Genomic DNA, 27,054 nt, shown 5'->3' with positions numbered 1-27,054 from the left:
TGTCTGTTCCCATTCCTGGGATTTAAGGTCATGAACAAATTTTGAAAGCAAACCCAAATATTTTATTTGCTATTCTCCTCAGTTTCAATCTGTGGAAGAAAAGAGATGCTTAAGAAAAACAGCTAAAAAAATTGTTCCCTTTAAAATAGCTTCCATAACATAGTTCCTTATTGACTGATCTCTAAATAAGAGACTCTTGCACTTGACTCCTATTTAGATGAATTACTTCTAGGGCTTTTCTTTTTGTGACAGCGATGAATTGGTCAGTGTTTGTATTAAGCTTATCTAAGTGCACTATTAAACATGAAAAACTTCAACAATAAGCAGGCTGACTCAGAGATAAATTGAAAAGAGGGGAAGGTGTGTATTTTTAGACAGAAGAATCATCATGGAAATTGTCCAATTGCCGTGCATTTGGAGAAGAGCCACGTGGAAAATGCTTCAAATAAGTACCAGACATTAGCTGCTGTTCAATAAATGAGACTGTGCTTTGGGGAAAAAAAATCAAAAAAACCCCTCATCTCACCAATGCCTGTTTTGTCCTAAGGATTTCGTAGGGTCTAAATATTCCTGATAGTGTTGGAAGTAAAACCTTTAGGCTTTCTTTAAAAATCCCTTAAGTTCCTCTTGTCAGCATGACTGAAAAGCAAGCTTGGATATTTTATTTTACCTTACCCTTATATGAGAAAAATATATGGGCAATGAAAAATGAAAAGGGAAAGAATTCTCCTGGACTTTTGTATTGCTTTGGGTTTTTAATAATAAGACTGAGGTCAGTGTTGTTATTGAAAACTGAGTAAGGACAAATAAAATCACAAGTTTTTTCCCTGTTTGCCACATCAGAGGATCATAAGTGTGAAGGGCTGTTTCAGGAGAGGACAGATGGCATTTTCATGGTGCTCCTCTAAATGGGTCTTAAGATCTCTCTATGGGTTGAGAGAGTTCTGTTCAATCCTGTGTTTTCAGTCTGACAGACATCACGGCATGCTGGCAATTCCAGGAGATAATTATAAACTCCAGAAGTTGCCAGACATATCCCCACATCCATGGAAAACCTTGTGATGTTGAGCTGAAGGTGAGGCTAAGGGCCTGGAGAGGTTTCCCAGCTCTGGTGCTGGCTGGCTCCAACCCTCAACAAACCTGCACTTCTCAGAGCTGTGCAAATGAGATAGCAGTATCTGCCTCACAGGGGGTGTTAAGAAGCGTAATTCATTAGTGTTTACAAAGTGTTTCTAGATCCTCAGATGTAAGACTCCATAAACAGGCAAAGTATTACTAATTGCCAGCTTATACTGAATTGTAAAGTGAAAATAAAGATGATTGGAGGAAAGAGGTGCTGAATTTCTGGTAAGCTGAATAAATCTAGTAGCTGAAGGTTAAACAGTTTAAAGTTTGATTTTACATTACTATCATCTGAGAAATCTCCATTCATTTCTATTGGTGTAATATTTGACCTCCTGTTTACTTTGGGGAAAATAGGAGTCTGCAAGTGGGGCCTCCTATGGTAAAGAATAAATCAAAGGTTTAATTCAAGTAATCACTCCTGAATATGTATCACGAGGTTACATTGCCTTAAATGGAATGAGTCATATTTTACAGAATGTGACTTCAATCGAGCTGTTCAATTTAAACCAAAATATGTCAGAAAAACTGCCTTGTACCTCTTTATGGCCAAGGAGAATGCCATGGTTCCAAAGTTTAGAGCATTTCAAAGCATATGGGTGGATATTTTTTGTTTGTATGGTTTCAGGGTTTTGTTGGGGTTTTTTTGGGGTTTTTTTTGTCCTCTTCATACAGCCCTGGCAGGAAAAACAGACCATTTTATTTAGTTCTTCCCACTTTCTGAATTTCCTGCAATGCCACATCAATATCATGCTTGGGTTCCTACTTAACTTTTTGTTGGCATTTTGGAAGGTATCAGGAATAGGAGTAAGTTGACTAACTTGTGCTGTTTGTACTTATAAGTTGTGTTACTTATTTGCAATTTTCTGCAACATCTGATTTTTTAGAAGCATCCCCTCTAAAAGGTTCCTTCAAAAATGATTCACTGTAATGGAAAGAAACTTACTTAGTGCTCTTTCACTCCTTAAGAAACACTACATTTTATGTTTTTCTGCCTCAAACCACACTGTTAAAAAAGTAGTGGATAGCCATCTCCCACTTGGCTTCCAAAGGGTGAAATCCTGATCTGGTATAAATTGGCATAGCTCTATTCAAATCAGAGCTACATTAATTCATTCCAGCTGAGGCTCCAGCCCTCAAAATGCCAGCAAGGAGAGCGAGTTTTGCATAGGATAGATTTTCGGGCTGGGTGGAAGGATTTTATGTGTAACTTAGCTATGTGTCTAGCTGTGTCAGGGCTGTGGGAAACTGTCTGTTTGACATCTGCAGCATACACAGCAAATGCTTTGGCAGTTTGAGTTAATGCCTTTTGAATTCACAGGTTGTTTACTTTCAGCTTGAATGTGGATTTGCTTTCAGCCTCAGTGGGAAATCTAACACAAGAAGAAATAGGACAAGCCATCTGTCCAAAAAGCTATGAGAATTCCTGGTTTTGAACCAATAAAGGAGATCAGGGACAAGTTCACCCTATGTGTAATCTCTGCCAAATTATTGGCATGCTCCTTGTATTTCTGACCTGGGACGCGATCCCTCTGGTGCAGTGTGAGCATGCGTAGACTTATGGGAGAAAACCTGCAAAATTAGCATGGTCAACATCCCTTTCCACGGTCGCTCCTACAAACAAGCATTTTTCCAGGCCCTTCTTCCTCTGCTCTGATTTACAACCCATTTTGGCGAATAAATTGTGCACCTGTGAAGCGGCCGCTCCATCCTCGCTGCGCCCCGTGCTCCTTGGGGAGCAGTAAACAGCACGAGTCAATGGGAACCCCCAACTCTTGCCAACATTTCCTGCAAGTAAATATCAATCCATGTGTTAGTCACAGGCCAGAGAATGGTGTAATAACTGGATTGATTGGGTCACTTTTTCTAAAAAGCTCAGGGCCAGATTTCAGCACTCTTGAAAGAGTCCAGATTTTTTACGTTCAATCCAAAAAGCCATGTCTCTCTCCCACTGTGTAAACTAAGAAGCTGCACAAGAGCCAAGTTTTGGAAAAAAAAGAAATCAGCATACTGCAGCATTCAGCAGGACACAGTGGGCAGATTTTACTAAGAGCGCACCATGTGACAGGTAATGGATCTGCTCCTCATTCATAGATGGGGACATGACTGGGAACTTGGGCCTTCTGCACCTGTCTTGGTCACCCACAAGAACTGCCATCACCTTCAGTGAGAAAATACTTAGTTTCTATGTACTGTGCTGTCTAGAAGTCTGTGTCCTTGTTTTGGAAGCCTCTGTGGTTTAAAATCTTGGTCACAGCTTTTCTTCTGACTTTGTCCACTGCTTCTGTTGACCAGGATTAAGTTATCCTTATTTGGACCAGCTAGAAACAGGAGTCCTGGCCTCCAAACCACTTGGGTGAGCTGAAGATCATTGGTTGAGTATTTAATAAATAATGAGGAAGGCAGAGAAAAAGACAACAAGAAAACATTTGGAGAGACCATCATCTGTTCTCTAACAGCAAAACCTTTACTGCACTGTGAAGTGAATCTATGTGCTTTAAACCTTCATGAGGTGAACGGCTCAGGAGAACATCCTTAGAAGCACACTAGCCTGATTTCAACCTGCCCTACACACTGAGCAGCATTAACTCAGATACCCTGGTGTAAATCCAGCCAGAGGTCAAAGCTAGCCCTGTAGCAGCCTGTTTGTCCAGAGGACTTCATCAAAACAGCACCATTCAGAATTCATTTCAACAGCACCAGGCTAATTTACCTCAGTCACACCTGGATTTCTGAAAACTGAAGGGCACTGCAGCATGTTCAGACTGTTTTCTTTCACTCTTCTCTGTCAAATCAAGGCTACTGCAGATTGAGGAGGGAACTTAGTCTCTTCAAAGTTCTTTTTTGTTTTGTTTTGTTTTGTTTTGTTTTGTTTGCTGATTCAATAGTTTTTCATAACTAATAACTACACTATACTAACAGGCTTATTTGAACCAGGAATGCTGTGATCTCTTCTATTATTCAATGGCAGAATAGCCAGTTTACAGATAAGTAGTCTCTTTAAGGTGGGAGAACTCAAGGCTTGTAGTCCTTTCTTAGAGAAACTATCTTCCTTTTCTGCTGAATTTTAGGGATCCTTCTCTGAATCACAGAAGCTTTTTTCCTTATTTCCCTTGTACCTGTGCAGTCATGAGAACAAGGATGGCTTGAAATTAAAGTAGTACAGTTCAGCCTTCAAGTTAAAAACTTTTTGATTAGGTTTTTTTTTCTTGGAACCAGAGGCGGATGACCCAAAACACTGCATAAAAGAAGAGGAAAGCAAGCTGGTTTTGTTGTAATTTTTTGTCACGGACAATGGCTTTCAGAGATACTGGAAGTCATGCAAGAAGAGTGTGTTCTTAAGAGACTTATAGCTCTGCTCTGAAGATGGAGGGCTTTAAATAAGTGTCAGCATGTGGGGATCTTTATCCAAAACAAACCACCCAAACTTTTGTTGTTCATCAGTCACTAATACCGATTTCCTCCTCTGCATCTCTCTATGCTGTTGCTCACACACACAAGTTTTTCAAGGCATCCTAAAAGCTTTTCTTTGCCTGTAACAATATAATTGCCTCTTGACCAAGATTTTCTCCTCCATGAAGAAAAAAAGAACATGATCAAAGTGCCCTGTGCTGCCCAAAGGATTTCCTCTCCTCAGCCTCACTGTACACGCCGGGATTGTCTTCCTCCCCCTTCTCCTTTGCCACATCTTCTCTGCATTTTGCACGATTGTTTCCTTTTTTTTTATTTTTTCTGCCTGGAAAAATCCAACGTCTCCTCCCCCTCCCCTGGCAGCATGGGTGACAGAGACAGAGAAATCAGCACAGTGTCAGCAAGAGTTTAGCCCCGCAGCTGGGACCTGAACTTTCAGTGGCAGAGCACAGCGCTGGGTCACTGCACTAAAGCAAGCCAGATTGATACAAAGTGCTTGCTCACCCTGGGAAGGGAAGCATCAGAAGCCAGTTGATAAAAATGATAAAAATCTTCAGGCACCCTCTGTTGTGAGCTTATAGCGACAAAGGCTGTTTTTCCTGGGAAAGATGACCATGGAGAGTGTTTTCAGTGTCATGACCCCCAAAGTGATGCGATATTTGGGTGCTCTCTTCACTCAGGGGGTGGTATTGCATTGGGGCAGCGTGGATTTTAGAGCTGTTGAAAATGTAAATGGAGCGTGTGGACTCAACATGCTGCACACGGTGTGAAGTTTCTGCTGTGAAGACCTGAACGATCACGTCTGCCAAGAGTTAATGTGCTCAGAAAAAGGATGCTAAAATATTCCTTCCCACTCCAGTTTGCAACTGAGAACTTGCTAGCCTGTAATATCTTTTATTTATAGCACCTTTTGACTCAAAAGGATCTGAAAGTGCCTCTCTCTGGGAATCACTTCAATGATACCTGCAGGCAGGGGTGTTTCTCTGCAGATGACTCCAGCTAAGGTGTCAAGGCCTTCCTTGCCATGGACACGGGACCCCGTCTGCCTTGTATAAGGGACCCCCTCTGCCTTGCCAAATGCCAGCACTTGGTAATAAGGGGTGGAGAGAAGGGCAGAAATCTGCCCCAAGCCTCAAAGATAGCAAACAGAGAAAACAGAAATATAAATCATATGGGAGAGAGCATTGAGATGGTCACTGGCTGACTTTGGAAGCAGACATTGGGAGGAAGTATGGCCTATGCTGGATGATATCCCTATGCAAAGAGCTTGTAACAGTAAAACCACAGGTCAGAAGAGGCCATCTGGTAGCCCTACCTGGATAATACTTCACTCAACCTAAGCAGATCCAGCTGTGCTGTGGTGGCCTGGAGAAACTCTAGCAGGAACCCTACATCGGGTATGCATCCCAGTGGTGGAGGTGCTCCTAAGGGGATAGGCTGGGTTTGAATCCTCAAACTCACACATGCCGTAGTGAGCACAGGCATAGCAGGGCATTCTGCCTATTTTAAGTCCACTGCAGCACCTGTCCATCAGCTGCTCCCCACTCAGCAGCTGGCAGTGGCCAGAGGACCAGCTCCTCCATGTGGCTCCTGGCAGCTAGAGAGGTGTCCCACAGTAGGGGAGCAGAGAGCTCTCTGCTCCCTTACTGTGCTATCCCTGCAGGCCGGGGAGGCAAAAGTCAGGCCCAGCTGATGGGTTTACAAATCCACCCTGCGATTTCTGCTTCATCCACAGCCAGACAAGATTTTGCCAAGATATATATTAGGCAGCTGCTCAGAACACTGCTGTTTTGTCTCTACCACCCTGAGCATGCTATCTGCCTGCCAGCCTGCCTCCAGCTCTGCCTCTGCGACCCCCCATACCAAGCCGGTTGTTTTGCTATTCCCTGGGGTGGCCAGAACATGTTCAGCTAGAACTAGCCTGGTTTTGGCACTTCTGCTAGGTCTCCTCAGGGATTTGCCACAGGGAGGGAGTGCCCATCTGTTTCAGCATCCTCTGAAGTCCTGTGTTTCCTAAGGAGTCCTGATGTTTCTCAGTGGACAAAGCCATCCAGGCAGACTCATTAAAACTCCAGGGGCACCAGTGGCTGCTTATGGGGCTGTCCCCTGCCCTGGGTGTGCAGCCAGGTTTTCAGATTAATACACTCATGCATCCACAACAAAATCCTCAGCACATCTCTCCTCCCTCCATGTCCTTCACAAGCCATTCCCAGAATCAGCATTATCTTTTTTTTTTCCTCCAAATCTCTTTCCTCCAGGCACCAGACAAGGTGTATTTGATAGCACTTTATCTCTGTCATGCATATGTCAGTGTCTGAAACTCTGGTTTAATAGGAGTCAAATCACTGGCTGGAAGTTGGCTCTCTTGGGTCCTTTCTATGGAGAACATGCATTTTGCCTCAGTCTTTCTCTACTTTCCAACAAAAATTGACTCCTCCCTCATTTGAGGAGGGGGCTGGGGTTAGCAGATCCTGGCATGCCCAATGATTCTGTTGCCTGCTTTTAGGGCATCTCTCACTCACTCTTCCTCTTCCTCAGAGAAGAGAATATTCTTCTTGTGTGTACATATGAGAGGTTTTTTTTCCCTGTTCTTGGTCCATGGAGTATTACATCATGTATTGCTTCCTTTGATAACCCTTCCACAAATGCTGCTTTGGATTTGGGGGCGGGGGTGGGAATGTGAGGGAGTTCCCCCTGTTCCTGTTCCATGGAATCCTAGAATATTCAGAGTTGGTAGGTACTCACAAGGATTATGGAATCCAGCTCTATGAATCCCACTGTATACCTGAAAGTGCTCTCCAAATGCTCTGGCAGCCTTGGTGCCTTAAGTGCTCTAGAGTGCCTGCTCTAGTGCCTGACCACCCTCTGCTGAGGAAAACCTACTCCTATTATCCAGTCTATACCTTCCCTGACACAGCTTCATGCTGCTCCCTCAGGTTCTGTCACCAGAGGGAAGGTAGCAAGCATATGGAAAAGCCTTGTCTCTATGGAAAAGCCTTGTCTCTATGGAAAAGCTAAGAAGGAAATAGGGAAGAAAAAAAAAAAAAAAAAGGCACAAAACAAACTTCTGAGGGGGAAAAAAAAAGAGTAAGTATTTGGGAGGAGGGCGTTTAAGAGGAGAGAAAAACAAATCAAAGCTGGTGCCAGGCTGAAACCAGCAGCTGGTTGCCAGCACAGCAGGCTGAGAAATTCTTAGTGGAAGCGCTCAGTGCCATGTTTGGGTTGCTTAAAAAAAAAATAAAATACAGTGTCCCTCCCTTGTTATGCTGCCTCTGCTTTCCTCCCGGCCCCACAAACAGGAGGAGGAACTCGGCTGCCGAACTCAGGCTTGTGTTTGAGGCAATGCCCAGGGGTGCAGGGCATGTCTGCCCTGCCACACGTGTGTGCACACACCTGTGCGCCCAGCAGCACTGCGCCAGGGCAGCTCTGAGCTGCGCCGGCCCTGCCAGGCTCCCTGTGGGTGCAGGGGCTCCCCGCGCCGGGGAGATGCCAGGGCATTGGCAACCATGGCACGATCCTTTCTGCCGATGCGAGAGAAGGAGGTGGGAGGGCTGGGGATGGAGGAGAAAGGGAGGGTGGAACGTTGTAACGCTTGGCTGGAAAAATTTAGAGGAGTACAAAGGAGAGCGCGGTGAAAAGGGGTGGCGGCGAGAGAGAAAGGAGGCTGTGAACGGGCTGCCGTGGAGGTGGAAGGAGGTGTATGTTTGCCCAGTGGCTTGGCTGGGAGCGGGCTGGGAGGGCGTGGGGTGTCGCAGGCAGGGCTGGGGGTGCTGCGGGGAGTCTGACAGCCCCGGCAGGAAAGCAGCGGGGCTTTATTTTCTTCCTTTCTTTCCTCCTCCCTCCGCTGGGCGCTCGGAGGAGAAGGCAAGACAAAAAGCTGAACCGGTGCCAAGAAGGAGCTGCAGCGACTCGAAAATGGCACTCTGCGCCACACTAATATTTCGAAGCTGGGCTGTGCTGGAGAGCAGGGAAACGTGTCAGGAATGAGAATGGCTGAGACCGCGGGGCCACTGGCCGGGCTGAGGAGTGTCCTCCCTGCTTCCCCTTCGCCGTTTAAATGCGACCCTTTTCTCCTCCAGCATCCCCCCTCCCCGAGATATTCAGGAGCTCTGGAAAAGGGAGTGGGGACTTGGAGTGTAAAGGGGCTCATCCCCTCCTTCCATCTCTGTATCTGGGAGGGATTTTTTTATTATTTTTCTTTTACATATATATTATATATTATATTTTATATCTATAGATAGATATATTTTCCCTAAGGAGGAAAATAAGACTTTCAGGGAGTTTTCTGACTGTTTTCCTGTTGCCCTTCCCCTCCTAGTCACAGTCCTGCTCCTCCTCCTCATTGTACCCGTAAGTCTGCTGTTGTGGCTCTGTATCTCGATGCAAGGTTACTTGTAGGACACAGGAGTCTCTGCTGCAAGGTGCAGCGTCGCCTGCGTCGGTGTTTCTGTTTCTCATTTGCTGGGAGATGAGGCAACTTCAAGCGGCTCCAGGGCTCAGCTCAGCTTCTGGTTGGTGCAGTGGCGCTGTTTGGGTTGCAAAAGCCCCTTCCTTCAAAAACCTGTCTGGATAAAACAAACAAACACATAGGGCTCCAACGGCATCATTTTGAGATTCTGGTTAATTTGCAAGAAACTGGATTTTGCAAGGCTTGGAGTTTTGTGGTGATTTCTGTCTGAAAGGGAAGGTTTTGTCCTGTGCTGATCCCCTTGTCATTCCATTCACAGGCAAGGAAAAAATCAAACCAAACCAAACTTCTTTTTTAACAGAGTTTTGATTTGTATATATTTTTAAATATTTTAAAATTTATTACCTTGTAGTTCTTCAGCAGTTAAAGTGCAGATATTTCCGCCTCCCCTTTTCGGATCATTCAGGAATTTGTATTTGAAGTTTTGGGTTGTCATTACAGAAATCAGAGCCTGGAGAAAGGGAAGGCCCCAGTCTCTGGTTTTGAAAACAGGTCTAGATCCTGTTGGAACAGCAGTTTTAGCCCTCACATAGTCAGCAGGTCAAGTTCAAGGAGACCTTTCTAAAGCACAGGCAGAGCCTCATTAGCTTGCTGCATCTCAGAAGCTTGTGGATTATTGGGTTGTTAGCTTGGCCCATTTTGTAGTCTCAGGCATGGGATGATCCCTGTGACCTCTTTCACACCTGAAAACCGTGCCCTAGTACACATTCAAACCACTTCAAACCTCACCTTTGGTCTCAGACATGTAGACCTGGTTTGGGAGGACCTACTCCTGCCCAGAAAAGGCTTTTGGAAATACTGTGATAAATAGGGGGGTGTTCAGGCAGACTTAAAGGTGTTGTCTAGCATGCTCCCCTCACCCTCTTCTTCTCACAGCTCCTTACAAATCAATAGTCCTGCCTCTGTGGAGGATCAAATGATCTGTCCCAAATTAATGCTGTTAGGAGTGGCACTCATTTCTAAGTTGATGCCAGTAGATTTTGTATGGAATAGGGTGGATAAAGCAGCTGATCCCTTGCTCTTCCTCACCTCTCAGCTGTGCTTTGTACCTTGTATTTACTGCAGTTCAACTTCAGCTTGTTCAGAGAAGATGCTGCCATTTCTTCTTGCTCTTTTCCTTTGTTACGACTGCAGGGTGTGCAGTGCTTGGCCCAGGAAACCTTGGTTTCTTCAACATGAAAAAGAAATACCAACAAGAGGGTTGACCAAAGAACTTGGAGTGTGTTCTTACACCTTCCATCCGATCCTACCTGTTTTCTCAAAATAAAGGACATTTTAAAATGTCCATAAATGCATTAAACACATAGGTTTTCTGTGCATGCTGTTTGGTTTTCAGTTGTGTCTTTGAATATCGTGAGTTGAGGTGATTGAAATACCATCCCCACTCAGGGCACGCACCATTCAGACCTTGCCTGAATTTCATAGAATCACAAAATCCTTGCATGGTTTGGGTGGGAATGAACCTTAAAGCTGATGCAAGGAGTTCCACTCCTTGCCATGGGCAGGGACACGTCACACTACACCAGATTGCTCCAAGCCCTGTCCAGTCTTGGAACACTTCCAGGAATGGGGCAACCACAGCTTCTGTGAGCAACCTGTGCCAGGGCTTCTCCACCCTACAGCCAAGAATTCCTTCCCAATATCCCATCTATCCCTGCCGTCTGGCAGTGGGAAGCCATTCCCCCTTGTCTTGTCACTTCATGTCCTTGTCCCAAGTTCCTCTTCAGCTCTTCTGGAGTCTTTTTAAGTATGGGCAGATGCTCAAGAACTCCATGGAATCCTCTCTCCTTCAGACTGAACAATTATAATGCTTCAGTCTTTCCTCGTAGGTGAGGTGTTCCAGAATTTTCCAGATTTCTTGCTGACAGTTTTGGCTGCAGCTACACCTGTTCCTGTGGTCAGAACCTCCTCTTTTTAACCTGAGATCTCTGAGGACGGGATCTCAGAGATCTGTGGGATTCTAACCTGCAAGAGAAAGTGAGGATTAAAGCCTATCAACATGACCAGAGGAGACCCTGGTTTTTGTCCTGACCCACCACGCACTGTACACACCATTGCTCATTCTTTTAGCTCTGGAGCCAGCTTGTGTTTACTACTGATTTAAACTTCTTCAGTTTTCAAACACTTCAGTTATCAAATAACTGAAATATCAAATATCCCATCAGATTTATAGAGTCCCAAAGACATGGATAGGTATTAACGTGGAGAGACAGCATCCATGTTTTCACAGCAGTAAAATAGTGTTTGCTATTCAAGAAGGAGAACTGGGAGCAACAAATTAAGAGGTCTTCACAAACCTTGTTTTTTCAGTAGGCAGACCTCTTTCATTTCTTGAAATCTTGATCATAGGGAAGGTTTTGGAATGCATCTTGTCCATCTTGGAGTAAAAAAATGTTACTCTTCTTCTTTCCATGTGGTCAAGTCAGCCATCTGGGCAGCTTGGTCACGCTCTCAAGGAGGGAAGGCTTTGACAAGGCAGTTATAGGGTTTTTGTCTTTATTTCTCTATGTTTGAAAGAAGTGTCTTTGGATGTATTCTCCAGAAACATGATGTCTAATGTGTCTCAAGTTGCTTCCTTCACATCCTTCATCCTTTTAGTACTTTATAATGACAAACATTGTCTACTTGGAGTTGTTATGAGGTGACTTGTGTCTGGAAGGGTTAATCTAAAGGGCTCTTCCAAGGCTGTCTTCCACTCCTTCTCCCCATGCTTTCCCCAGTCCCAGTTATGTTTTTTTGGACCTGTAGCCTCACATTTCTGTAATCTAAATGTGCAAATGCTTTGCAGTCACGGTCCAGTAGCTGGGTTAATTTCAGACCCCTGGAGTGGCAGATGGCTGATTTGTTGCTGATTCCAGTTATAGACAAATGTGTCACCTATTATCTTTGCACAGACTGATGCTTAAAAGGATGCCTTTGGCAAAATCAGTGAAAAGCAAAGAAAAGCAAAGCACACACTCTGATCTGCATCACCACAGGTGAAAATGTGAAATATTTCACCTTTGTGTGAAGGGCTGGAGAGATGGACAAAGAGGAGAGGAGGTGAGAGGGGAGGAAGGGGAGAGGAAAACCTCATTTTCATACCAGAAGTACCAAAGCACAGTGCAGAGCAGGTTTGCTGTAGTCACGTTGTTGAATCACGAGCACTTACTCTGTTTTAAATGGTTTTGTAATGTGGTAATCCTTGGCTTCAGCTCCTTACTTTAACTCTTATACAAACCAGGCGGAGTTGGCTTCTTGTGACACCTTCCTGCTTTCTTCCCAAGCTTTTCTAGCACAGGTTGTCAGAGGAATCCACGGCATCACTCCCCGAGATCACAGCTCATTGTGTGCCCCAAAGCTGCTGGGGAAAGCTGTGGTGGCTCTGTCATGCCAACATGTTTACAAGGGACACTTGGGAGGGGAAGCTTGCACGTCAGTGTGGGGTAGGGGAAGCTTGAGGGGCCCTACAGAACTCTGCGGGACCAAGGGTAGACCCCACCACCTGGTGCTCACAGGGCCCCAGCTGGCAGTGGTCATACTGAAACTTGTAAGGAAATCAAAAGGGCGGAGCAAAACTCTGGATGTTTGTGACCATTTTCTATACAGTCATCCCTACAATCAAGATTTTCTTTTTTTCTCTTTGCTCTGGGAAACACCACAGAGTCAGATGAAGAATTTGGGAAGAGAGTGTGGGTTCCCTGTGCAGAGTCCAGTGACGAAATCCATGAACAAGGTAAGAGCAAGGGGATATGGCTGTGATGATTTTTGTTTCATCCTTTCCCCTTTCCAAACACAATTTTGCAATGTTAGACACAAAATTTAGGTATGTATATCACAGAAACTGGTAGTCCAAGCACTACGTGAATGAGTCTAAAACATTAATTTGGGTTTCTTTTAATGCATGCCGTTATGATGATGTGGGTTTTAGAACAGTTTGTATTGTGTCCAAATGATCTATGTGTGAATAATTGTTACCAACCTCCTGACACCAGGACCTAATTAGGAGGTAAAAGCCTTAAATAGGCCATTTGCGTAGTGACCTTCCATATGTCTCCTTGCACAATTTATTTGCTCCACTCCATTGAGATATAATGAGAATGAAACTCTTAGAACTGCTTTTGACTCTGAGGCTCTTCTCTTCATGTCTTGTGTGGATATAGCCCCTATTAAGATCTGTTTCCCTGTTTTTGGAAAGAAAAAGCTAGGGTACTGCTACTTTCAGTCCAGATTGCCCAAACTTCTCTGTTTCCAAGTTTCTAATGGAAATGGGGTTAAAAAATGCCAAAAAAACATGCAGAGTAATAAAAATAGAATGCCATCAAAGAAAGCAGAAAGGTCATGACAGGATGATCTTGAAGGAGTACTACCTATCCTATCTACCTCACAACCCTGCTGAAAGCTGATGCCGTTGTATTTCAGTTAATGTACAGATGCAAAGCAAGGATGTCTATGGATAGAAGCAATTTGAAGGGATTTGTATTGGTTTTGTTTGGCTTTCTTGCTAGGATGTGAGGAAAGGGGAAAGTTTGGTGCAAGGTGGCTTGGGTTTTTTCTTAGTTTTGAGTATTTATGTCAGTCTGAACCAACATCCTCCCAGGGACTCCTTGTTCATGTTTAAATGCAAGGTATGTTCTTCAAGTGTATTTTCAGAATACATCCTTTATTTACAAACACCTCTTGCATGCATGATTCTGTCCTACAATTCATGTGCCCCACTTGATTCTTTTACTCTCATCATTCTGAAGTCAACAAAACTTAAATATATAATTAAGTGTCATTTTCTATCAGGATAAACTTTAATAAATTCTTAAGGCTTGGGGTTTTTCTCACCCCCAAATATGGATCTTGTTTAGTTTCCCAGCAAAAGACAGCTCTACTTGCAGTGATTTTGTTTATGATAATTCACTTGCATGTTCCCTTCCACGAATTGTCGTTGCCTTCCAGAAGGGAGGTTAGTGCTAGTCCCCTCACAGTGATAATTATAATCAGACCTGTCAGCCTTCACACAGTCTATGCTTATCACTTGCAGTTAGAAGGATTTTTCCTGAAGCCTATTACCAGTTCTGCTTCTTAGGGAAAAGTAGTCATGATTTTTTCTCCTAATCTTTGATGGCTCTCAGCTTTGAAAGCATGGAGAAGAGCAAACCGACTGCCAGTTGCAGTTAAAGAAACTGTCTGTTGGTCCTGGTATAGAGCTCTGGAAAGCCAAAGAGTGGACAGACAGTCCGGGAAATGTTGAGGGGTTTAATTTGTTTGTGACAACACTTAGGTGTGCTGGAAACACAAAACAGTTTCCCAATGGTATTGCTCACTGGAAGTACCTCTGCAGACCTGCTAGACAGGGGCTTCAGGTGGCAGGTGGCTCTTGGCAGCGGTGCCCTTCCACCATGTTGTTTTTGGCAGTGATCCCTGCCAGTGTTGAGAGAAGCTTGGAAGCAGGATGGCAAGAGAAGTGGCTGCAGTTGCTGCTGGAGACAATGACTGGCATCACACAGACCAGTTGCCACCAGTGCAGTGGCTACTGGCTGGGCCAAGTCACGGTGATGAGTAGGATGTGATTCAGTATTTTATTTATCCTAGGATGCTTGAAAATTGTCCCCCCTAGTGTTATTCCCTGGGAAACACATTGACACATTTATCAGATTTCCCCCCATTTTCACTCCATTATTGCTATTGATGTGCTGATGACCCCCTTTTCATGCCTTTCTAGTTTTTCTTAGCATGAAGACAGAAAGGTGTGAGTTTTACCATTTCTTTGGACTAAATGAGTTATCTTTAAGTCCTTCTTCTGTTATTTCCATGCTTTTTGTAATTTTCTCAGATATTTGGACTCCCTTGATTTTGGCAGAGTCTGAGGATAGTCAGCACTTTATAGCTTTTTTAGCAAAGGAGGTGGTGGAAGATTGGGAACTCTTATGTTATGTGCAGTTTTATGTTTCCAGTGCACAGGGATATGATTTGTCTTTGTTTTATTTAAATTCACTGGGAACTAGAGATTTATTTATCAGGTGTCATTCCCTGAAGGATGAATAATGCCATAAAGAGAAGACTTCATCTATTATACAAACAGATTGGAAGACTTTGCTATTACATTCCTCTGCCTGTTGAATGGAGTAAAAATGCCTTTGGCTGAACAGAGACAGAGTGATACTTAGCAGCAGCATCTTATGACCTTTTGATCAGCTGAGATCTCAAGCCATATTAGTGGACAGATTATGATGTGATGGAAAGACAGCCAGGAATAGCCTTTTCATCATGAGATCTTTTCTGTGAATATCCTTCTTGGGTGTATTCAGCTGGTTAATCGCTAGGGCCAGGGCAATCATTTGGAAGCAGGGGAGTGAAATGCTGGTATAGGCAATCCAAATACACTCAGGTTTGCCTAATGGAGCTGGATATTAGAGCTAATAGTTTCTTCCTAATATTCTCTTACCCTCCTGTTTCTGTCAAGGCTATGAGTGACCTTGTGATTTTTTGCTGTTTATAATAACCCCATTTTGGCAGAAAGAGCAACACCAAATGAACCTTGAGTCGTTGGACCACAGGGGAGCTGCAGTCCCCAAAACAAAGGAATGCACATGGTAAATATGGATAGGAGATTGTGAAGGGAAACTCATATAAAAATGTCTCTGTCATTTTAGAGATAACAACAGTAGTGCTTAAATCTATTTCAACCCTTCCAAGAAAAAAAATAAGTAATGCAGGTTTTAAAAAATGCATAGCCCTGACAGTATTTCTCATTTTACAGGGCCAAACAGAGAAAGAACAACTTTTACTTTATCTTACCTGCCTGTGCAGAATTACTCCTTTGCCCTAGCTTTGAATAAGCCTCCTTTTCATCTTAATGGGCAAGAGGAATCTGCAGCCTCCTTGAAAATCAAACATAAAAAATCACTCATTCACTGCTGACTCTGTACATCAACAACATTTGTGCCAAAGCTTGACTCAGGTGCCATGGTCAGTTGTGGAAGGAAACGGGGCAGACATGTGGAGGTGGAGTCCTCTGGGCCTGTCTGAGCATGATTATATGCTGGGGCAGCCCATGCTGGTTTATGGGCTATGCAGCATGGTCCTATACATTGTTAGCACAGGCATGTCCAAGTTGCACAGTTTTTTTCCTCCGGAAGCCAAACAAGCTGCTTGTTTCGGTGTGAGAATCCCAAATCGTTAGTGTAGTGGGGATGATGATGCACCAGGTGTGGAGAACAGTAGTGTTCCACAGCCCTGTGGAAACGCTTTGAAAATAAGGAGGTTATGGAGATGGGAGAAGCGCACAGCAGAACACCGTCTCCTGTCTCTCATCTCCCCCAGTCTCTTCAATCAGGTGCCTGCTGGGCTTCCCACTCCTCCTACCTTTTGCCCAGGATCATAGGACATTGGGTTCTGCTGGCATGAAGGCCATCCTCCTGGCATTATTGCTTCCTGAGTCAGGAAGCAACCATGAAACATCGAGGTTGTGAGCCCATGTGGTGCCTTTTAGCTGCCACAAAGGCACCCAAACAGGAGCTGGGAGGTGACACCAACTCCTGACACAAGTCTGCACCATCTTTTCCTTGAGGAAAAATTGCAAAAGGTGGATGGCAGCCTTGGTGTTGTCCACAAAGGAAGTTCCATTGCTGAAATATAGCCAGCTCACCAGGATAAGGAACTCCCTCCCAAGCTCCATCTGCAAACCATGAGTAGCTGGCTGCATAGGTGATTGTTAGAAGTGTCATGAGCTAAACCATTCAAAGGGATGCATTCCTCTGAACAGCTCCCGTATCAGAGTGAGAGTTTCTGATGGCAGCATTGAGATCTTTTCATTAGGAAGGCTTTGTGGTGTGTGTGGTGAAGAGAGTGTAGGTATGAACTATTTCCTCTTCCTCCCTGCTCTGCATTGAGTCCCTGTGGGGTGTAAGAGGGTGTCCAGATTTGGGTGACACAGTACCAAGATCTTCCCCCTTGCTTTGGGATTGCATTAATCCTGCTTTACCTTCTTCCAGATGCCCTTGCCATGATAAAATCAATTCTTCTTGAAGAGCTTGCATTCATCTTCTTGTAGCTCAGAGAAATCCATGAAGACAGACTTGCTCTGCCTTTTGCACGTCAGGACAGAAAGTTTCTTGGGACATCTAATGGTATCCCAGTTGTCATGATTTAACCACAACAGGCTCCTCATAGTCCCTCACTCACTCACTGACCACCAGGATTAGGGAGAGTATTGGAAGGGTAAAAGCTGGAAAACTCATGCATAAAGACAGTTTAATAGGAAAAGAAAAGGCCATACACACCAGCAGAGCAAAAAAAGGAATTAATTCACTGCTTTCCATGGGCAGGCAGGTGTTCAGTCATTTCCAGAGAGATGGAGCACATCACATGTAACAGTGGCTTGGGAAGACGAACACCACCATTTCAAACATTCCTCCTTCCTCTTTCCCCCCAGTTTATACACTAAGCATGGCGTCACATGGTCTGGAACATCCCTCTGGTCACTTAGGGTCACCTCTCCTGGCTGTGTCTCCAAGCACCCCCATCCCCCCCCAGCCTGGCAGTGCAAGAAGCAGAAAAGGCCTTGGCTCTGTGCAAGCCCTGCTCAGCAATAACAGAAACATCTCTGTGTTGTCCACCCTGTGTTCAGCACAAACTCAAAACACAGCCCTGCAATTGCCTCTGGGAAGAAAGTGAACCTTGTCCCAGACAAAACCAGCCCACCAATGTAGCATAGTTAGAGCATGTGGCAAATACTTGAGGTGGGGTGCTTTTTGGGGGGCAAGCAATTTAAGTGGCAAACTTTGAAAATGTAGTATCAAGCAGATATCAGTGCTGTGCAATGGGATAATGAGGACAGTGATTTGTTTATGAAGTTCATCTGTCCACGCATAACATTTTTTTCACTTTAAACACACCACATCTGGTTCCTTGCAAAGATTCTTAGATTGCAGACGGCAGTAAACACACAACCTATTGAGTAAGAGTGATTTCATGAACCAGCAGAAGTATTATTGTCATAACCAAATTTACAGCCATACAATTCATTTCTTCTGGCTAGAAAGAGGTAATCTTGATCAGGAAAAGAAATATGTCATACGATAACTTAAGCAAGTTAAGCAGTATCTGGGAACGTTCACGGGAATGTAACTGGGTATGCTCAAAGCACTAAACCAGTCCTCGGCACACTTTTGGTCCAACTAGCAAGCTCCTAAATCACCCTTAAGCATAGATCCTTGTGAGCTGTTTGCATTAAGCTGCTGTACTAGGAAAGTGAAGACACAGCTATGAGCAGAGGTACAAACCTCTCTGTGCCAGCTGGCCTCCACGCCTGGGAATATTTCTGGGCACATTTAATTACTACTGGCTGAAAAGGCTCAGGCCTAACTGGGAAACAGGACTCCTTCACTCTAAACTGCATTTGTCAGAAGGGAGGCACCACGAGAAGCTGATTGAGCCTCCCTTGATCCTGACCTGTCCAAATTGTAGACAGTTGCTAAGGCAGCTAAGCCTGCACGGTTTAACATGCTGATAGGGAAGGAGAAGCTACATTATCCCCCAAAAGGCAATGTATAGTACATTTCCTGCATATTTACTAGTCACATCCCAAGCCTCTTCAAGCTCATGTAAAAAGATTATTAAGTCATTGAGGTGCTCTTTCATGCAACAGGAATGTCACCCATTATTTTTAAATTTTTTCTCCCTTACCATGAGGAAGTTCCTTTTTCAACAAGTTTCAACCATAAGATATGTGTTCTAAATACTTTGCTTTCAACAATTTGGTTCTTGATAGTTAAAAGTGTCCCTAGGAGAAAACTGTAGACTTACACATAATAAAGAAGGATATCTTGGAAGGATACAGCATTATGCCTTTCAAATGTAGGTAAACACTTTGTTTAATAGAGAAAGTCTTATTTTGAGTTCACCCTATCAAAATATAGTTACGCAAATGCGTAGATATAGCTATCTATTTTTTCTCACTGAGTTAAAAACTTCATTGAAAAGAAAGAACTCTGGCTCAGCTCCTGCAACCACAGTGTAATGTTTCACTATCTTTTCTTTCATTGAAATCTTCTCATGCACAAGCCGATCTGATTTAATACTTGTTTAAACATATCAAGCAAGATGTTTTCCCTTCAAGAATACCTCAAGTGTTTGGTCACAGTGGGGATGAAATTATTGATTGTGTATGGCACATATTTGGAAACATGACCTTAATCTGCAGGTTTCAGGGGGGAAAGGTATTTTCCCCAGGCACGCCAGTAAGTCAGATTAGTAAATTATACTTTTGACACGTTAAAAATGTTCCATTTTAGACAAAGGAAGTGATATCCCAGTTGTGTCACTGAAACTCAGTGTCCCGTTTTGCTTTTTAACAGCTGCACATTTGTTGTTTCAGTGTCCCAGTTTGCTCTCAAGTATAAATGAACTGCTACATACCAAATAATCAATAGTTCTGCCACCCCTGGAAATATAATATTGCTATTAATATAGATCTATACAACAGAAATCAAGGCATCAAACTTCTCAGGCATTACTTGCTGGTACTCTGCTTTTTTCCTGCAGGGTAACCGCTCGAAAATCTCTATTCCCAGGGAAAAATGTTTTATGCTCACCCTCATTTCCTATGCAAAGGGAGCATAGGAAATATATACATATATATAATGATCACAAATATAAACACAAGGGGATCGGGGAACAGGTGACCAGCAGATAGAGTGCATGTAGGTTTGTTTCAGCCTTCTGTTGTTTCTGGGTGCAGCAAACCAGATACAAAGAGCACCAGTGAAAACAATCTGCATCAACCCTAGTGTCCATTTCTAGGAGCACATCAGACAGCCTGACTGGCCAAAATAATCAGTGTCCTGGATCTTGGAGCGCTTTCCAGTGCCTAAAGGGGCTCCAGGAGAGCTGGAGATGGACTTTGGACAAGGGTCTAGAGTGACAGGACAAGGGGGAATGGCTTTCCGCTGCCAGAGGGCAGGGATAGATGGGGTATTGGGAAGGAATTCCTGGCTGTGAGGGTGGGGAGGCCCTGGCACAGGTTGCCCAGAGAAGATATGGCTGCCACGTCCCTGGAAGTTTTTCTAGGTTGAACAAGGCTTAGAGCACTCTAGTCTCGTAAGAGGTGTCCCTGCCCATGGCAGAGGAGCTGGACTAAAGGATTTTTAAGTCTCTTTCAACTCAAACAATTCTGTGGAGCTATGGAAAGGGTGAGATGGTCCGTGGATGGATGCCCTGAGGCCTCTGGCAACCCCATTCATGTGCTGGGAGCACCATCAGTAGTGAAAGCTTATACGATTTTCTTGCAGAGGTGATTTCAGATTCAAGTTTTCAGGTGGGAGAAAAAAGGTCCTGCAACCTTGAGTATTGCTGGCAGCATCAAGAGCATCTGTTCCTTGTTCTCCTGTCCCCTCCGAGCTGCCAGGTTGCCTGGGGAGGGAGAAAATGTGGTGCTCCCCATTCTCACATGTGAGTTCACACACACCTCTGTGAGCTTGGTGGGTTTGTCATATCTGTAATGACTTTGCAATGAAACTGTGAATAAAAGTTTGGCAGACTGCTTTTACAATTGTCAGCCTTCCCAGAAGCAGACCAGAATTTCATTAACTGAGGTATAGGCATGATTTCTTATAAGCTCTTTTCAGATTTTACTAGATCCAGATAAATTAAATCAGTATTTTATCTATGTGCTACCAAAATTAGTTGTCACTGATCTCTTCATAAAGGAATACTGTAGTTCTGGTCCCATATGTTTGAGCAGCAGCTGCACTAGATGATGCTCTCATTTTTTTAATAAGTGCCTGTAGTTTAATAAGAATGATGGGAAATGAGAAACCTTAAATGAGTAAAACATAATCTTGGTGAGGATAAGTGGGTGAAGTAAGAAATTTGAGAGGGAATGGTCACACCATGACACTGTGGCAGCGTAAAGGTGCAGGACATTTGTGGAAGTGTAAAAACAGGAACCTCAGATGGCTGGAGGGAGTTCATGGAAGCCCTGACAGGGTAAGGGAGGAAAAAAGAAATCTTTCCTTTCATATGACTTTGGAAGAAGGCATCAGAAGAAATTGTTCCCTCTGCAATGCCTTGCATCTCTCCTTGAGATGGTTGCCTGATCATGATTCAGTGTCATCATGACCCGCTGTGCTACCAGCTTAGTTCTCTCTCCTAGGTGACCTTTACCCACATTGTCCCCTGGCTCCCAGGGAGCAAATTTATCAATCTTATCTCTCATCAGAGAACTTCAGCTTATCTCCTGCATGAAAAGCCATTTAGCACCTCTGAGATGAAGCTCAAGACAACATCTTGGGAAGTCTAGCTGAGGAATGAAATTTGTATTATCTCTTACTCGGAGCAATCAAGGTCAGGATTGAAGAGCAGTCACAGTTGCAGAGAAAATGAATGCAAGGTTGTTTATTTAGTGGCAATTCCACAGACTTGATTTCATATCAAAGACTACATTTCTGCACTCTTTCTGAGGCAAGAAACTAAGACCCTCAGCCAGGAGCAGGTATGACTTAGGGTTCCTTCTTTGGAAGAACATGGAGGTAGGGCTGAAGTTGTCATCAGCTGTAGCTGTGTAGTGTCAGCAAAAAGAGGTGGTGCCATGGTTGCAAGCTTTCAAAACATTTCTCCCCCCACCAGTACCACCTCTTCTCTGTACAGCCTCAGCAGCTTACTTCAGCTGCAGCTGAAACCACAAGTCATCATATGTCATTATATTTTTTGTACTCATCGGATGGTGAGTGTATGGCCATTTCTGCCCTTATATCTTCTTTTAGATAAAATGTCCCAAAATGCCATCATTGAAGTTCAGAGGTCATCAGTGACTTTAAAATCCTCTCCAATAGCCTTGGATCAAACCCAAATGAAATAAAAATCCATGAGAGAGTCAAGGGGTGAAGACACCAAAATAATGTGTCCAAGGCAAGCAGCTTGCAGGTTTCAGAGTGTTTCTGGCAGCCATCTGCTCACTTGAATTTGAGGATGTGACGCTTTTAGAAGTCAGAGAAAAAAACACACTCAGACCCACAGTCTTCAGATATTTTACTTGATAACAGGATTCTCTTTTTTGTGCCTGTTTTTTTGCAACCTCAAGAATGTCCTGTTTTGCAATCATACTGTCAGCAGGTGTCTGTAGTGCTGAAATACCAGGATGTGTAATTCTCCAAGTAAAAAAAGTAAAAATCTTTCTGAAGCCTTGAAACATTTTCTCTTCTCTTCATGAATGAGCAACAAAATGGACTGTGTTACTAAAACTCAATAGCCGCTCATTTATTTACATGGCCAATGATTGTCCCTTTTTAGCTAAAAAGATACAGTTTTTATCATTCTACTCCTATTTCAAGTCTGTGGTCTCAGCCTTGTCCTGTGTAACAAAGAAAATGATCCTTTTATGGATGGTGTTAACTGAGACACCAGTGACAAAAACACATTTAAGAGCTAAATTCCTCTTTTATTCTCAAAGGTGATCAGGATCAAAGCACCAAGAGTCCAAAGCTGAAGAGAGAAACTTGAACTCCTGGTCTATCCTTCCTGTGAACAAATAAAGACATTATATATTCCCTTGTGCCAGTGTGACCCTTTTAATCAGCAGTATGGCCACAGTTATGAAGATGATATTGTGACAGTCAATAAAATCCCTGTCATGGCCAGAGCATCATAAAGCAAATATATTATTGTTCTTGGCCCAAAGTGTGTGTGACAATAAAAGGTGAAGATGGGAGTTGAAGAACCCTGCAGAGCAGGCAGGAGTGGGAAAAGGCTCTGCAGAGCTCACTGGTACAGCCAGCTGTGGCCAGTTGTTGCTAGGGGTGGGTGCATCTCACTGGGAGAGGTTTGCAGCAGGACTGTGGGCAAGGCTGGTGTAATGAGAGCCTTTTCCTTGCAGGAGTGACAGCCTTGGGGACGAGATGAAGGTGTAAGAGCAGAAGATGTTTACTCTCTTACTTGGCACTTGCTTAGGGAAAGCATTCTTTCTCGATTTAAAAAAAGAAAAACAAACCAAAACTAAAATGAATAAGGCATTCATAAGCTAATGAAAGCTTCATTTTCATCTGTTATAATGAACTTCATTAAATTCTGGACATTCACCACATCACAATGTTTATCTGCAAAGCAGTATTTCCCCATGCCTGATGAAAAGGAACAGCAGGAGTACCTCAGAAAATTCAACCCACTTCTGGCATCTGGTGTCAAGATTTTAATAGCATACACACTACCTTTTTTTTTTTTTTTTTTGGTACACCTTCATTTTGTGAAGTGACAATACTTAGTTTTGATGCCATGATTTTCACACATAAATTTCAGTGTCTCAGTAAGGAGGGTATAACATTATTCCTATTTCAGAAAACAGAAAAAAAAAGCCTGAGTGAAGTGATTCAGTTGTGGCCATAGTGCAGAATAGACCTTGATTTTCTAAATCCCAAGAGTACATTGCATCTCCCACAGGAATATTTACCTATAAGTAGACAGTGTCACATGGGATGTGAATCAAAGACTTGCACCAAACTTTGATCAAGAGAATGGGCATATCTCCTTTGGCTTCTTGTGGTGCTGTATTGCTTGTCTCTAGACTCTTTCAGAGTCAATTCTGAAGCAGTAATTGGAAGGGAAAGTATTCATCTTGGTAGATAAAGCAAATAACATGATGGTGCCTGTATTTTCCTTCCATTTTTGTCACTGTCCATTGTCAGTCAGCCCATTCTGGATTTTCTGTAAGTCCTGTTTGGCACAGAGAATCAAAGAGCTGACCTCCTCTGTGCTTCCTGTTTGTCTTCTTCTGGTCTCAAATTTGCTTTGAGGGCAGGTTGGGCAGGCTCTGTAAGACTCACCAGGTCCTGTGTTGTGTCTGTCAGCAGCAGCAGCCACTTGGGATTCCCAGAGTCATGAAGCCAAAACTGGAAGTCCCTGCAAAATCTAACTGTGGCACTAGGTCACACATAATTAGCCAATTTTTTGGGTGGGGGGAAAACACCTGCTTGTTTAAAATGATCCAGTTCTTCAACTCTTAGCCTCTGGAGGGGTCGTGAAAGCCTTGGGACAAGGATTTAATCCTGAAGCTGTCCTTCTGGGCTCCGAGTTGGGAAGCCATGGCATTCCCAAATTGGTTTGCTGTATTACAGATGGCCTTACTGCAGGCTTTGAAGAGCCACACTTTGCTAAAACCACATTTGCTGTTGAAGAGCCATTATGTCCCTTCAAGTTCTCTGGCTTGTTTTTTGTTATCACATGCCACATCATTTCAAAGTAAGAACTCTTTTCTTTTCAAAAAAAACCCAGGAAGATTGGTTTCATGTAGCTCCAGAAATCTCTTGAGAGCCATGCTGCCAAATGTCCTCTCCCTTTGGCATTGGGAGTCTCCCAGCATGGCACTGCTTTTGATTTACAATGAGAAGAGATGTGACAAACGAGCCCCTCTGGTCTCCCTGCTCCTTGGAAAAAGAGCTGTAAACTTAAATGGGTTATATCCAACTGAAATCAGCTGGTGAGTGAACCAATCAAGTGAGTGCAGAACTATTCCCTCTGCTTCCAGGGAGAACTCAAAAACGACTACCTGCTAACTGAGGAACCATCTCTCCACATGGCTGCAGAGCCACTGCCACCATGCTGTTTTCCACAAAGACAGCCTGTGGTCATGCAGCTCTCAACACATTCAAAGAGAAAAGGAGGGAAGTGGGCAATAACACCCTTTCTCCACAGCCTTGTCCACACTACAGACGAATTTTCTGGACAAGGAAAGAGCTTGTTATTCCTAGACTTGGTTGTCCTCTAAAGGGCAGATTAGGCCTAGGGAGTGGAGTAATCTGTGAATCAGCATCAAGCCAATCTCCTTTTTCACAAGAGAGTTTAAAAAGCACTATTCCCCCGTTTCATATACCTTGAGATCCTGGCTGCTGCCTACAGGTTAATGATTTTGTGAGGCTTTATAAAACACTGGGGAGAACTAGGCTGAAATTTCCTTGTCCATGCAGGCCTGATCTGCAGGAAGGAGTTGGTTCTCTGGACAATGGTTTGTAGGATGAGGAGAGTTTGGCAAGAGAGTCTAGCAAGTTGAGGGAGAGGAGCTTTCCAAGCACAGACATTATTAACATTTTACTGCCATCCCTGGCATTGTTAAAGGCCAGGGTGGACGGTGCTCTGACCAGCTTGATCTAGTGGAAGGCACCCCTGCCCATGGCAGAAGTGTAGAAACAAGATGGTCTTGAAGGTCCCTTGCAACCAAAACCATCCTGTGATTCCATGAAATAGTGTGATTAATAGACCAGAAGGAGCTCACAGGAGCATTTCTATGTGACAGAGAAAACAATTTTATCTATGTCATGACAAAAGAACCAAACTCACCCTTTGCTGGCGTCAACACATGCAGCTTTTACCTCTGCATTTAACTCACAGTATCGTAGGTGCTACAAACACAGGACTATTTGGTAGTGCCAGGGTTGAACTTAAAAAGAACTAGGGTAAAAGAGAGGTTGAAATTATTTAGGTGAGACCCATTCTCCATATTTTCCTTGCCTTGCTTGGTTTGTGCAAAACTTCATTCCCTGTCTCTTAGCTGGTGGACAGAGCCAGGGAGGCACATCCAAAAGTTTCTGTCTGCAGATACAGGCCTGATACACTCCAGAAGGATAAAAAGAGCAATCATCTAGATGTGAACTGAGCCAATTAAATGTCTGAGCAGTGTTTCGAAAGCGAACATGAGCGGCATCAGAAAATTTCCATCAGCTGTAATAGCGCCAATTACTTTGCCAATTGCTGATTCCACTGTGATTTGTTTAGTGCAGTCATGCTTCAGCTTCTTGCCTGAGCTGATACACTTTGTTTATACTGACTGTTCATTTGCAGAGCTTTCCTCTCTTTTTTCCCCCTGGTGTTTTTTCTTCTCCTTGGGCCCGTCTCAGAGTACAGAATAATCCTCTTCCCTCTGTCCCTACCAGATGGGGCAGAGTACCCTGAAATGGTGACAAGTTTCTTGGGAACAAGAGATGGTGCTGCTGTTTCCAACTTCATAGATGCAGAGGTCATCCTCTCCTCCTCCTTCTGCCACTGAATTTAGAAAGCAAAAAATCCTCCCAAGAAGTCAAGGAGCTTCTCAAGAAGCAGGCTGTTGGGATTGGATGGTGATGGTGTCTCTGAAGCTCATTGCTTTTGTCTCAGGGATAGAAAGAAGGACCTTGTGCCTGTCCTTGTGACAAAGGCACACAAGGACAAGTGCACATTCACAGTAAGTCTCCCTGGAAAGTTAGCTGGAGTTTTTCATTAGTGTTCACTTTCAAGTCCATGGAAATTATTGGGTGTCCCCCTAGCCACTTTGCACAAGAGCTGTGATTCTTTTCCTGCTAATTGGGAAGAGCACTAACCATGGGAATTAGAGGAATGCGTCTACCTGACTGGCAACTTGAATGTAAAGTGCTGCAATACCTTCCAGGGATTTTAAAAGGTGGTTTAATTCCCTTTTCAGTCAGGTCTAGACGGGGGAGGGTGGGATGACATTTGCTCTGTCCTCCTTCAAGAAATGCCATTAGGTAGCTTGACTTCAAAGGTGAGTAATGTCTTTACCTCCTTTTCACTTTCCCATAGCAGCTATTGCCATCTCCAGAACTATATTCGTGTGCATTTTGCACATACCAGCCTTGTTGCCATCTTTCCTAATATCCAATCTGAGCCTGCCCTGAGCACCATGAGCACATTTTCACCAGGATGCAGCAGGACTTTTTTCTATCCATCCCTGGGTCAAGCAAAGGAGTCCCCAGAAACATGATCTGCCACATGAAGTATCAGCTGGAGATGAGGATATCAGCTCTATTCATACCCTGCTATCAGTTTCAGCTTTGCAGCTGACTAATATATGTGACACACTTTGCTGCTCACAGCCCTCCTTGTCACCAGGAATTGTAAAAGATACCCTGGACGTGTCAGAGTTCGTATCAACCACAAATAGACACAAAACAGACAAGCTGCTGGCTCATGTCAGAGAAATGTGGCAAAGGGAGTTTGTGGGGAAAATGTTTAGTAATGTTAAACTGAGAAAATTAATACAGACTTTGGCTCTGGGACATGAACGCACTGGAATATGGTTCCTTTTTCCAGCAGTGTCACTA

General features: G+C 43.8%; 1 protein-coding gene across 2 annotated transcripts in view; it reads left to right on the top strand.

The window, feature by feature from the left end:
- Positions 1 to 27,054, top strand: part of SETBP1 (SET binding protein 1) — a 268,327-nt gene that overhangs the window by 111,485 nt on the left and 129,788 nt on the right. Inside the window, exon 4 of one of the 2 annotated variants that reach the window (XM_063422643.1) lies at positions 12,645 to 12,716. The exons of the other annotated variant lie outside the window; for it this stretch is intronic. Coding sequence (XP_063278713.1) covers positions 12,645 to 12,716 — 72 coding nt within the window. The remainder of the gene's footprint in view (positions 1 to 12,644; positions 12,717 to 27,054) is intronic. 2 annotated transcript variants of the gene reach the window in all.

Source organism: Prinia subflava, chromosome Z, assembly GCF_021018805.1.
Source record: "Prinia subflava isolate CZ2003 ecotype Zambia chromosome Z, Cam_Psub_1.2, whole genome shotgun sequence".
NCBI classification, from domain to species: domain Eukaryota; kingdom Metazoa; phylum Chordata; class Aves; order Passeriformes; family Cisticolidae; genus Prinia; species Prinia subflava.
Note: the sequence above shows the minus strand (reverse complement) of the source record. Positions and strands in the feature narration are given on the sequence as shown.